The 13,006-nt window shown below is 36.2% G+C and overlaps 1 protein-coding gene across 1 annotated transcript in view; it reads right to left on the bottom strand.

Annotated features, from left to right (window-relative positions):
• Positions 1-1,323: 1,323 nt before the first annotated feature.
• LOC121422367 (coiled-coil domain-containing protein 57-like) overlaps positions 1,324-13,006 on the bottom strand; it is a 35,366-nt gene continuing 23,683 nt past the window's right edge. Inside the window, exons 7-20 of the mRNA XM_041617365.1 lie at positions 11,987-12,187; positions 11,200-11,358; positions 10,587-10,749; positions 10,099-10,236; positions 9,500-9,731; positions 8,792-8,989; positions 8,217-8,317; positions 7,221-7,421; positions 6,676-6,735; positions 5,513-5,617; positions 4,368-4,616; positions 3,139-3,286; positions 2,395-2,604; positions 1,324-2,062 (exon numbers count right to left, since the gene is read on the bottom strand). Of these exons, the coding sequence (XP_041473299.1) occupies positions 1,818-2,062; positions 2,395-2,604; positions 3,139-3,286; positions 4,368-4,616; positions 5,513-5,617; positions 6,676-6,735; positions 7,221-7,421; positions 8,217-8,317; positions 8,792-8,989; positions 9,500-9,731; positions 10,099-10,236; positions 10,587-10,749; positions 11,200-11,358; positions 11,987-12,187 (2,410 nt within the window). The 3' untranslated portion in view covers positions 1,324-1,817. The remainder of the gene's footprint in view (positions 2,063-2,394; positions 2,605-3,138; positions 3,287-4,367; positions 4,617-5,512; positions 5,618-6,675; positions 6,736-7,220; positions 7,422-8,216; positions 8,318-8,791; positions 8,990-9,499; positions 9,732-10,098; positions 10,237-10,586; positions 10,750-11,199; positions 11,359-11,986; positions 12,188-13,006) is intronic.

Raw genomic sequence — 13,006 nt, forward strand, 5'->3', positions numbered from 1 at the left:
TGTGTTGTAGAAAGCATCAGTGAATTGACTCTCAATTTGACAACAAGCTTCATAATACAAGCAGAATCGACAAGTCGTATAAATATTCAATAATAATTAATTTTTCTTTTGAAAAATAGAAAATATTTATGAAATAAATACTACAATATGTATACATTAGTTTTTCATCAAATATTTGATTGGAAGATTTGGAATGTTAATATGCAGTAACTGTAAAAAAAAAAATCCCACTGTCTAGAAAATTGAGGTAATCCAATATGACCTGACAAGTAAACTCAAGCTGAAATAAAGAATACATGAAATATACCAGTGTCATGTTACAATCTGTTGCTGACCAAACACCCTCTTTTCTAAAAGTCTTGAGATCGCCTTTTCAAAATATAGGCATATTTTAACAAAATTAATGTAGGCAAGGCAAAATGCAATATTAAGAATCTGGACCATACAAAAAACTACATGTATGAGATGAAACAAATTGTAATATTAGAGAAATTATTATTTTTAGGGGATCTTAGATATTTCAATTTGATAATGAGGACATTCTGTCACTCCAAACTTATAGAAATTTTCAGAAATAAATTGCTAAACATATGAAAATCTCAAATATGTAAAGCTTGACAAAAAAGTAAAATGCTGTATTGTGACCGAGGATTTGTGACATTATTCTAAAAAGCCCATATATTCACGACACAAGGGCATGGTACGGTGATGTTAATCAACCTTTCGCTTAACAATGTAGGCTCATTTTTGTGATTTGGTATTTATTCAATGGAAATTGGCTTCAGTTTTAAGTACATTCGACAAAAGCTGTTTTACATTCTAATTGCATCCACAACAGTTGCATTCCAAGATAAAATAATCAAACAGCTTTTTGACATTGACCACTTGGTGAGTACCATCAGTAAATCAAACCCCATAACACCACCTTTTCATTGGTGGTCAGGAGATTCACTCACCCCACAGCTACAGTTATTACTCCTCAAGCACATTCAACATAAAGAACCACCATGCCCATATTCTGAAGTCTAGTTTAACTTAGTCCATGATCTATAAACTGTGATAAATCTATAGGAAGCCCAAATTATCAAAATTTTATTTGTCATTTTATTTCCACTTTCCTCATGGTTTAATGGTGAAGAAAAGACCATCTTACTTATGATTCCTAGACAGTTCTGAATGATGCATGTGTAACATATACATAAGCTGATAAATTGAACCTGTTCTGTTAGATGTTTGTGATACTATAGGCTATCCATAGTTAAACCACAACTTTAGACCATAGTAACCACAAATTTAGCCCCCTTTTCAGAATACCGTCTTCAGACATCACCACTAACAGCTGGGACAGGTTTCAAGAAAGAACTTGTTGGATGTTTGATCCAACAGAGTCTGGAACAGTCAGACATCTAGGCTTCTCTGCCAATCAAAGTCAAGCAAAGTTTTCAGAACTGACTTGTCAGACAACAATGTAGGTGAAATGCTTCCCTGATATCTTAAGTCATGTGATTTTATCATTAACTGAAATTTTCATCATCACCTTATATCATCAGCAACACCTAGCAACTCCACGATTAAGCTGATAGTTTTCACTGTTACCTCACATCGTCATCAACCCTTAAAATCTTCACTGTCATCTGACATCACATTTGAAATCTCCACCATCACCTAAGATCCTAACTCTCACCTAACATCACATTTAACATCTCCACTGTCACCTGATATCCTCAATGTCACCTGACATATATTTGACATCTACACAGTCACCTGATATCCTTGCAGTCACATGATATCATCCCTGTCACCAGAGATGTTTACTGTCACCTCACATTATCACTGTCTCTAAGTGCATAATTTCTAATTTTTCTCTTGGGAGGCTGTAACTTGGGTTGTATTTTTCCTGCTGCCTTAGAGGATAACTCTGGTTTGATTGAGGGGTTTGAACCTCTGACTTGGTAGTGGGTGCTACGTCCAGCAACCTCTAGGCCTCCTGTACTGTGGCGCTGATGGGATTGGTGACTGGATGGAATGGTGGGTTGAGGCTCCTCTGGTATAGGGGAGTGGTCTGTTAATGCAAAAAGATTTTATTTTAATTAGTGTTTCTGAACCATTAGACACAAATTAAGACACTTCAGATACAAGCAATCACTTCAAGAATATCATGTAAATCCAGTGTAAAATGGAGATAAATTCTAAATTTTTTTTCTAAAGTAGATGAGAGGTGACATCATAAATTTTCTTAGGCATTACACTTTTGCATGGCAAAGAAAGATTTTGTCAAGGGCTTTCTTTATTGATAGGAATTACCTAGATATAAAATGTATTTGATAACAAGATTTCTGTTGAAGTACTGTTGAAGTAAATGTACACATTGATATGGTATCGATAGAGCTGTACCTGGTTTACGCATTGGAGAAGGAGATCTGAAGAATAATGGGCTGGCCCCATCGTCAAGAAGACGCCACACATCTTGCATAGACTCCTCCCCTAATGATGACATCACCAGTGGTGTGTGCCTCTGATTGGCTGATGAATCACTGTTGGGTGCCTCCCCATCTGAGCTGTGTGAGTGCTGTGTTCGTATGTGTATTTGAGTTGGGGCTTTACCTATGAAAGAAAAATTGTAAACATTCTTTACCTCAACAAATTTCTTATGTTATGGAATCTTTGTCATATTTTTCCAATCTGAGGAATAGATAGCAAGGCTAATATAAAATAAATCTCAAAAACTTAAGGAACCCATTCATTTGAAAGACATTTTCATATTAAAAAGGTTTTTTTTTAATTTTTTTGTCATCCTAAAGTATGGCTATCTTGTAAAGAAGGTGAGACTTGAGAACACAATATCCTGATGGGGTTAGAAAAAAGATCAGTGTGGTTTGGGAGACAAAGGACTATTTCTAATAAGACAAAATGAATCCTACATTTTCTATACCTTTTATTTTCTAAATAAAATGAAAAAAAAAACCAAAACATGTAATTAAAAGACTAAAGAATATCATTTGAAATAACAACTGGGGGAATTTCACTTCAAAATAAAATATCATGAAAGAAAGTGCTAATGAAGACTACAAAATAGTAGTTAAGCACTGCACATGTCCTTGATACAAAACTAATTGAATAATTTTTGAAGGATCTTACTTTGTGAATAGTTAGTTGGAAGAGGTTGTGTGTCTTCAGCTAACCTAGGTGTGACCTCTGGTGTTGTGTCAGATGATGAGCTTAGCTGCACCTGTATGACATCTGTAACTTCATCTTTGTGACTACTCCCTCTGGCAAACTGCAATTCCTACAACAGAAAATATATTTTGATATCAATGATTGGAAGGGGGAGGGTGTATTTCACAAAGATGGAAATCTAGCTAAAAATTTCCGGTTTCATAAAGCTGTTTTAACATTCCCCCTATGTCATTGGTTGTGTCATTTTTTGGTTAACAATGGCTCTTAAAAATGGACATCTGTCCAATTGTTATACCTGCCTCCAAAAGGGCCTGCCTGATTTGGAAGCAGTTACTTATGCTGACCCCTTAATGAGTAAGACAAGCAAAGTATTGGAAATGTGGTTCATTCCTAGTTCACACTGGGACAAAATTCACTGTTGGTCAATGACCATGCAAGAACTCGGTACGTAACAGATGTGGAGCAAGTGTGTAATTGTCAATTGTGGGTCGGTCAATTGGAGGTGCACACCAGTTTTGAGTTTTGATTATTACAATTGTTGTATTACCTGTTTCATTATCCCCTGCCACTTTTTTTTTTATTTCAACCCAAGTACAAACCATAAACAGAACACAGTGCGCTTAGAAACAACAGTAGAAAGCGCCTTATGAATGTTATGTATTATTATTATTAATAACCAGATGTGAAGAGTCCAAACCGAAAAAAAATTGCTCTTGTTCATTTGTTTCAGTCTGATCCCTAAAATGCCCTTAGCTACGACACCCTAAGAGATAGGATAACCTATAGTTGTCTCATTTTCTTGTTTAAAGAGATTCATAATCTAAATCCATCTAGATTTAACCAAATACGTGTAGTTCTGAGGCCTGGTTCATAAAGAGTTACAACTTTTATAACTTTGCCATTATGGCAACTACCATGGTAACATGACTCAGCAGCCAATCATATTCAAGGTTTCCATGGTGGTTGCCATAATGGCAAAGTTACAACAGTTGTAAATCTTCATGAAACGGGCCACAGATCAATTACATTAGTTGAATTGTATTGTATGAAAACCAACAAAGATTGCAACAAATATCTTTTTAATCAGTTTTATGCCAATTTATCACTTAGCTAACAATGTGCAATTTAACTTTATCTGCAATGTATAATGTTGCTATCATTATCAGAAAAAAAAATGGCCATGATTATACCTGCTTGGTGAGAGCATACTGCAGTTTCTCCAAGTTTTGGAGCTTAGAAGAGACCTGCTCTGCCAGCTTCCCTGCTGTCACACTCCTCTCTCCTGCAACTGACCTTTGACCCTTTGACTGCTGGTTAGGAGGTGAAGGTCTGTAGAGGGCAAGCTCTGATCGTAATCGATTACCCATCTCAATAAGTTTCTGTTTTTCCTTGGCTAGTTGACTGATATGACGTGCTGCTGTCTTGAGTTTAGCTTGCAACTGGTGGCAAAAAAAAAAAATCCCAGTCAGTACATATAGCTACATACTTTTGATTATGAAAATACCCCATGATTTTGATAGATTATTTGTGAAATGATAAATAATGGTCGTTTGGTAGTTGAAACTTTTAATAGAAAAAAAATAACATGGCTATGGATTAAATATGGTCAAATAAGCAAATTTGATTGTACAGTCTAGTAAATTCTTAGCTCTAGAAAATGACATTGGTAAAAAACCTAATCATTAGATTTACCCCTGTTCATCATACCTCCCACACACATTATTTGAGCTTTATATGTACCATGTATGTACAGATCCTCCCCCCACTCTGTATCCAGTCTGGTAGTCTTTTCGAGAGAAAAACCTCTATCCTCTGAACATGAACACTGACATCCTGGCAAGAAAGGTTTCAGCACATGCATGTACCATGCTGTAGGTTCTCTCCATCGACCATGACAAAATGGGCCCAGAAATTTACCAATCATGATGGAAATGGAATCGTACGGAAATGGCAAAAGGCTTATTTACGTGCACATTATGTACTCTATCCAGTCACGCAAGCACATTGGACTAACGTGATAAAAAAAATCAGACAACACAAATTTGACTAAACTTAAGTTCGTCTAAAATTAGTCTAAAATATCCTTTCCTTCTCTCAGAAATTACCAGCACCAATTATGTAACACCTCACAGGCTTCACCTGAGAGCTTTTCAATATGATCAGCTGTTTGATTGATATCTCATGGAACAAAACTTGAAACTCTGGGCAAAAAATCAACACACTCGGCATAAATTATCCTTGTATCGAACCTAAGCTAATTGAGTCCTTTGTTCCAAAACAGGCCTGCTTCCCCAATGACTTCCCTCCTGCCAGTCAGCCAACTAAATATACTTACCCCATCACGGTCTGCATTTTGATCATCTCCCGGTTGAGTTCTGACTCTAGCCAGCTGTGACCTCAAATTATGAACTTCTCTCTGAAGCTGGGATACTAATGGACTCTGATAAAAAAAATGGTAACAGAACATAAAGTGAAACTGATTGGAAACAAGTTTGTTTCAAGTCATTAAAAACAATCATTTTATTGTCGGTAGGGCCAGGTAACCCCGACACAAGCAAGCACATTTAAATCCATGTAACTAGAAGATGATTTTACTAAAAAATAGGAAAAAAATAGTTTTCTATTACTCTACAGAATTGTGTAGTAAAGCTATAAAAAAAAATTGGAAAAATCATATTCAGTGAATTCATATAAGTATGGAAGTGTTGTTATTTTAATGGAATATTCATTTCTTTCTGTCAAGAATATTAAACCAATATTCATTTTTTGTCAAGAATATGTAGTATGTGTTTGATATATTGACATGGTTTCATGACCAATAAAAGCTTCCATTATGAAATTTCTTTTCAAACAATGAATTGGTAACAAATTCAAACTCTATCACTATAGAGAAAAATAGATCAGAATGGGAGGAGAGGAGACAAGGACAACTGGTAGAAGGATTGATGAAATACATCTTAAAAATCAAAGTTTTTTTTTTCACTACCATACACAAGAGATACAATTTATTGTGTTAGTTTGGTGTTAGTTCTGTCCTCACTGCATTGGTTAACCCTTTGAGTACCGTATTGTATTTAAGTTATTATTTTTAGATTTTCACTGAATCCATGGATCTGCCCCAGAATATAACGAAATTTGTTGATGCCATACAATCCTCCTTGACTTTAAGATCTTCTGATTCAAAATTGCTTACAGTTCCTAAATCCAAGAAACCATGGGGGGATTGGTGATTTGCACATGTGGGATCATCCTTGTGAAATCAGTTGCCATATTCCATTCATAGTATTTCAAATATCGATAATATCAAAATTGCTCTAAAAACCCATTTGTTCAAAATTGCCTTCCAGTATTTTCATTGTCATGACTGTGCTTCTTTTATCTTTGTCCCTTCCTGCTCCATTTAATTTTTCTCTTATTTCCTTTTCGTAGCGCCTTGAGCACATAATCAATGTGGATTTGGCGCTTTAGAAATACTCTGTATTATTATTATTAACTAACCTGGATACCATGCCTGTTAGTTGAACCTCGACCAGCAAGATCCATAGTCAGAGCAGAAACCTGGGAAGTATACAAAAAATAATAAACACATTGAACTAATACTGATATACCGACTTCAAAAAAAGTAAACATTCACTATATTTTTAGCCTAATACATGCCATGAGGGCATGTGTAACTTTGCAAAAGAGTGATATAAAACATCAACCACTACCAGTAAAAATAATTGGGATTACATGTATTATAATTGATTGCTTCTAGGTTGGGTGGCAGGTGTCCTGGCACCAACACTAGTTTTCAACACTATATTTGGAGTAACCCAAAGTAAAGAACCCTAATTATAAACTGCCCATGGGTGGTTGTTTTCAGGTTGGTTCTGGTGTTGTGACTGGTGCTTAACACCAACACCAACATTGAACACCAAACTTTAGGTCACTCACTCTGCTGCTGCCAGCAAGATGATTGCTTTTGGGTGTTCTAGCTGCTGCTCAACACCAACTACAGTTTTCAACACCAGTGTCCAACACCATAATGAAAGTAACCTCACCTGTTGCCCAAGGGTGGTTGCCTCCAGGTTGGTCTGTAAGGTACCCTTGTAATACTCATCTGCTTCTCTCCTAGCCTCTAGTAACTCTAGTTCTAGTTGACTCATCCTCTGGGCAGTGGAAGCAGACTCGGCAGCATGGCGCCTGGCCTGGGTGGAGAGCTCATACCTTAACTGATCCACCTCGGCCTGTTTCTCTCTTGGCTGTGAAAATGAAGCATAATTACTTCAGCATGACTAATAATATGAGTCCCCATTTTGCCAATTTCTACTCTGGCTGTACTACATGGGCAAACATTTCAACCTAACATACACTAATACACCACTTAACAGTAAAACTAATGTCCTTGTGGCAGTGGAAGCATATATTCATTTCAACATATATAAACATAGATGACACATCCACTCAAAGTAGCTTTCATCTTGGCTCTAATGCTATACAGCACATCAATATTACCATTATTTACTCCCCTGACCCATTATTACCCATTCTTTTCTGAGCTAAAATAGTATAAACTACACCTTTTCCTGAAGACGGACAGTCAACCTGTCCGAAACGTCGAGTCTCTCTACTACTCATCATCTCTACTCGCCGACTGAAGCCAGCATCTCCTCATCAGCTCTACTACTCAAGCTGTTCTCACTCAACATTCCTTCTGGTTTACAGTCCTTTTCAGGACTATTTTCAAGAAAGAATACTCTACTCTCAAATCTCCACTTTTTATCTTCTTCTATCCACTGTTTCTATAACACTCCACATGGTGTACCGTAAACCACATCAGCAAACTACACCTTGTTATTTATTTCCTTGGCAAGAACTAATGAAACATAGAAAAGCGTGAGAAGAAGAGATTGAAGAAAAGAAAAGAAAAATTTGTTGATGGGGAAGAGGAGCAGAAAAGTAGAAAATGAAAACAGAAAAATTAAGAGTCATAATTTCAATCCCACTATCAAAGTTTTTCAGTTCTAACTACTAGTAGAGATGGTAATGCTACCTACCTGATATTGTTTCTGGCTCAATTCAGTTTCTAAATGACTCAGTCGAGCCTGATATTTCCTCAACTCAGCCGACGTTGTGACCTTATCTGCTCGCAGGGCACCTTTTACAGATAGAATAAATAAACACCACATATCTACTTTTGACGGAATTCAGTTATTAGCATTGATTATACTATCATTCCTGTAAACAAATATAATTCAAGCATTCCACAACATTCATGCCCTCATGGGACATCACTCCTTCATGCTCATTATGAGAGATTGGTCGATAACAGTGAGCTAATATCATACATTAGCCATGGAGTTTCTCTTCGATTCCAAGTGATTAGGAGCCTCAGCTCTCTTTAAAATTACAGTTTTCCTAGGATATAACAGCTACTTATACTTCTACAGCTAGCTCTACTGATAAATCCATATTTTTCCCTGCGCTTTCGTGCTAGGTTAAACAAATTTGTTTATTTTTCCTTGTTAGCCAAATACACAATGGCGGAAAGATACAGACATGAGTTCAGGATCAACAAATACAAATGCAAATCACATTCCCCATAGTCCAGTAAAATACATTTAAATCTCACCAATAGTATCATTCAGGGACTGGATATGGCTTTTGATTGCATCATTTTCAGCAAGATCAATATGAATCCCTCCGAGATGACCAGATGGTGACATCCCTCCATCTTGAATGGTTTGTGCCAGGGTGGATAGTCTTTCCTCCAATCTCCTCTTTTCAACCTTAAGTTCTCTGCACTCTTTCTCAATGGACTTGACATATTCTGAGTGGAAATGAAGAAAGTACATTTCTAATGCTCTGTAACAGGTTGTTTAAAGCTTATCATTTACAACCCCATGAATAAGCATGCCTTACAGAATTTATTTTTTAGCTAACATTACAGAAGAAACATTCAAACATACACATTCTTAAAATATAGGTAGATAATAACACTGTATTTCATATAAAAGGGAAAACTAAAGTATCCTGTACAGCTAAACTATGTTAATGATGCACAGAATAAAAAAAAATTCACCACCAAATTATTTATTGATAAACAATAAGGCAAACAGATGAGTCAAAATTATTCAGTAAGGGGAGCTCATTGCTCATGTCTTGTCCTCTCCCCTCTAGTATGATGCACAAAAAATATTCACTTAACAAGAATGAAGCAAATATTATCATTATTGTTATTTTTAATATTTGTCATCATTATTATTATGATGATGACGAGGCAAAATAATCTACTTATTAAGAATCAAGCAATAAATAAATCTAACTTAGAATTTTCTACCTTCAGTAAAGGGAGCTTGTTGTTCACTCTTCATGACCTCTCCTCTCATGGGCTCATCTTCCCTCTTTCTGATTTTCATTCCATCTTTGTACCTTCTGTCAATCTGTCTTTCCATCTCTTCCATCTCTCTCTTCATATCCTTAATCACTGCAATGAGAGATTCATTCTGGGCCTGAAGCTCTTCAACCTGGCTAGTTTCCAACTCAGCATTCTCCATTCCAGTATCTCGACTCTAAATGAAAATTTGTCCAAAATCTGTAAGTACTTTTTACTTCGGGCTATTTCATGTAGAATTGAAGAATGTAGTCAATTGCCTGAATTTCGAATCATGAAGTGCAGGTAACAATTTTACATCTCAAATTTGATGAACAGTTTTACGGGCTTGAGCCAGTGGGAGAATACTTTTACTTCATAAAGTTCTGTACATGTCTATGCAAAAACCTGATACACCTAAGAAATTTTGTGTAGCTGTCATGTCATAAAAATGCAGAGAATTGTAATGCAATAGCAGGAAAATTATACCTGGAAAAGCCCAATTAAAATGGGCTAGAAATGAATTTGGGTATTAAAAAGATGCTGAGGTTTCTACTGGAACTCACTGGAATCATATCCCTGTCGATCTGTAGCTTGTGTTTTCTCAACGTAGCTACGGCTTGGTCCCGGTCTCGTGCTAAGACTCTGTTCAAGTCATCTCTTTGCTGCAACTCCCTTTCTAGTTCCTTGGTCAATGCAACAGCCTGCAGAGTATAAAGTCGGGAGAAGAAAGGTTTGGACATAATATTAGATGCACCGTAGTCTCCATATCCAAGTTGGAGAGCAAAATAATGAGCAAAAGAAAAAGAGACAGAGAACAAAAGAGAGAGAAGGGGGGGGATGGAATTGCGTATTGACTGCCCTACTCCTCACCCATCCTTATAATGCGAGTTGGTTTTTTTTTTTCAGATAGGTATCACTTTCAAATTGCAAACAACTACAAATTCAAAAATATGCAAGAATCCTTCCATCTTTATGACACAAATATGAATTTCTAAGAGTGCCCGTGTAAGAAGACCCCCCTGCAAAAAAAGAAAAAAACAACTATGCTCACTTGATCTCTAGACTTTGTAAGCTTATCAATCAGATCTTCAGATTTAGCATACTGGTTCCTCTCTGCATCTTCATATCTCCTTTGCCAATCCAGCTCCAGCTGTGCCTTTGTACGCTCCATGTTTTGCTCCTTCTCTGCAGCCACGACAAGCTCCTTCTGGTATCTTGGAGAGATAGTATAGTTGGTGGAGATATGGAAATAACTATTGCAAGCCATCAAATTATCAGAATTATATAATTCAGAAGAATATCATCCAAACACTAATTCTCTGCAAAGAACTACTTTTCAAGTGCCTTCACATTTGCAGTTAGGGCTGAGTTATTTTGTTTGTTTTTTGACTGGTAACAACCCACAAATTTTTTGGCGAAGACCAGTGGACCGCTAAGATAAAGAAATACATAAGAAAGCGTCACCAGACTATGAATATCAACCACTTAAAGGTCTTTTATTTTATATTCCATGTACACATGCTACTATATTTCTGAAACTTCAATCAACCAAATACAGCTATGGAAATAATAGTACCGAGCAGGATTTCTGAATTTTCTTGCTTGAATTTATTGGCCGGGGCCATATGTTTTTGTTTGTATGCAAATTTATTGCATGAAGGTACCTTTCAATGTCCTGTTTGCGGCATTCTAGTTCAGCTCTGAGTTTTCCCTCACGGTCTCGCAGAGACTCAATCACGAGGTCTTTTGATACCAAGTCCTTAGATACTTTGGATATCTGGCCATCAAGCTGGTTTCTTAGCTCTCTGGACTCTTGTTGATGTCTGTAAAATAAAAAAAAGTTATCTGGAATAATGAAGCCTTTCCCCTTGTTCACATTCAATATGTATCTTGTTGCTATTCAACATTTAACCTACTTTATACTTGACCTTAAATACCTCAAACAATGCTGATGACAATATCAATAAATGTCATCTACAATAGGGCACTTTAATAGAAAAAAAATCACCTCACTTAATATTTATGGTAGAAATGGTCAAATTGATGGATACTGAAATGCTTGAATTAAACAAAGCTTTTATACTTGTACATGTATAAACAAAGGAATCTTGCCATGATAGTCAGTACTTGAAAAATACATGTTAAATTAGTATGCAAGATATTTTTTTTTCTGTCAAAATGGCCAACTTTGCTGGTTAATGTGTTACCATGGTTGAATATGATGATAACATGAATGTGAGCAGAAAGCTCTTGGCAAGGACGTAGTCTAGGCCGACCATGAGTTCTCATTTTATTGGCCTTGGGGGAAAAGTAAATCTCCAATGGTCTCGCTGACTCAGCAGTACCAGTCTTGACTACATCCCTAGGTGTCGGAATGAAAGTATTTAGGTGATCAAATACAGGTTAGGTTGAGCAAATTTAGCCACCTCAGACATGATTTTTTAAACTCACTTTTCAATAAGCATCTCTTTATCTTTCAGTGCATCCTGATGCTCCCATGTCTCCCTCCTCATCTCCACCTCTTTGGCCTCTAGGGCTCCTTCTAGCCTCCTGATCTCCTCCTGGAGCTTTCTCTCTGTCTCCATCTGGGACTCCTTCATCCCAAGCATGGCAGTCTCCTTCTCCCTGGCATATCTGTCCAGCTCCTTATGTCTGACATAGAGGGGATAAAATAACATATCAATAAGTCACTTTTATGTTTCTATGAGAAAATGACCAAAACGATCAAACAATATTCTCTCCATCTCCTAATTCTCCATCTAAAAATTAATACGCCCCTACTCTACATCACAGGTCAAACTATCTAACTGGACACAGAGTTAAGTCAGCTATGATTTTTCACTCTCTTTTTAAAAACTTTTTGAAATACAAAGTTTGGTTACTACAGCAGTAATATTTTGCATAAAGACATCTTAGTGGTTTATATCAGGTGGGAAAGTTCACCAGAGTTTAATGTTGCTATTTAAATTGAAATCATACACATACACTTATATGAGTTGATAAATTAAGTGAGAGATAATGCAAATTGTTAAGTACCAGTACATTGTAGAATGAAGGCTTATTTGAAAAGCTTTGGGCCAAACACAAGTAGATATTGGAACAATATCCCCATCAGATATTAAAAATTTGAATTCCACAAAACATTTTAAATCAAGTCTTATGAAGAAACCTGAATCCACATTAAGTACAAAGTAAAGAATGGGTGGGGTGGGGATTAACAAGGCACAGAAATTTTACTAATAATTCTGAATTTGAAGGGGTATTAAAATAGGCAGAAAGTGTCATTTTCTATTGTATTTTCTAAATTTCTTTGTATGCCTGTATTCATGGACCCATCATATGAATCTTGAATTTGAATCTTGTATGTTTCATGGAATAAATACTAAAGAAATATTATTATTATCAATATAATTTTTATTATTAATATTACTATCATCATCATCATCATCATCATCATCACCACCAACACCA

This window comes from Lytechinus variegatus, chromosome 10, assembly GCF_018143015.1.
Source record: "Lytechinus variegatus isolate NC3 chromosome 10, Lvar_3.0, whole genome shotgun sequence".
Classification (NCBI taxonomy): Eukaryota; Metazoa; Echinodermata; class Echinoidea; order Temnopleuroida; family Toxopneustidae; genus Lytechinus; species Lytechinus variegatus.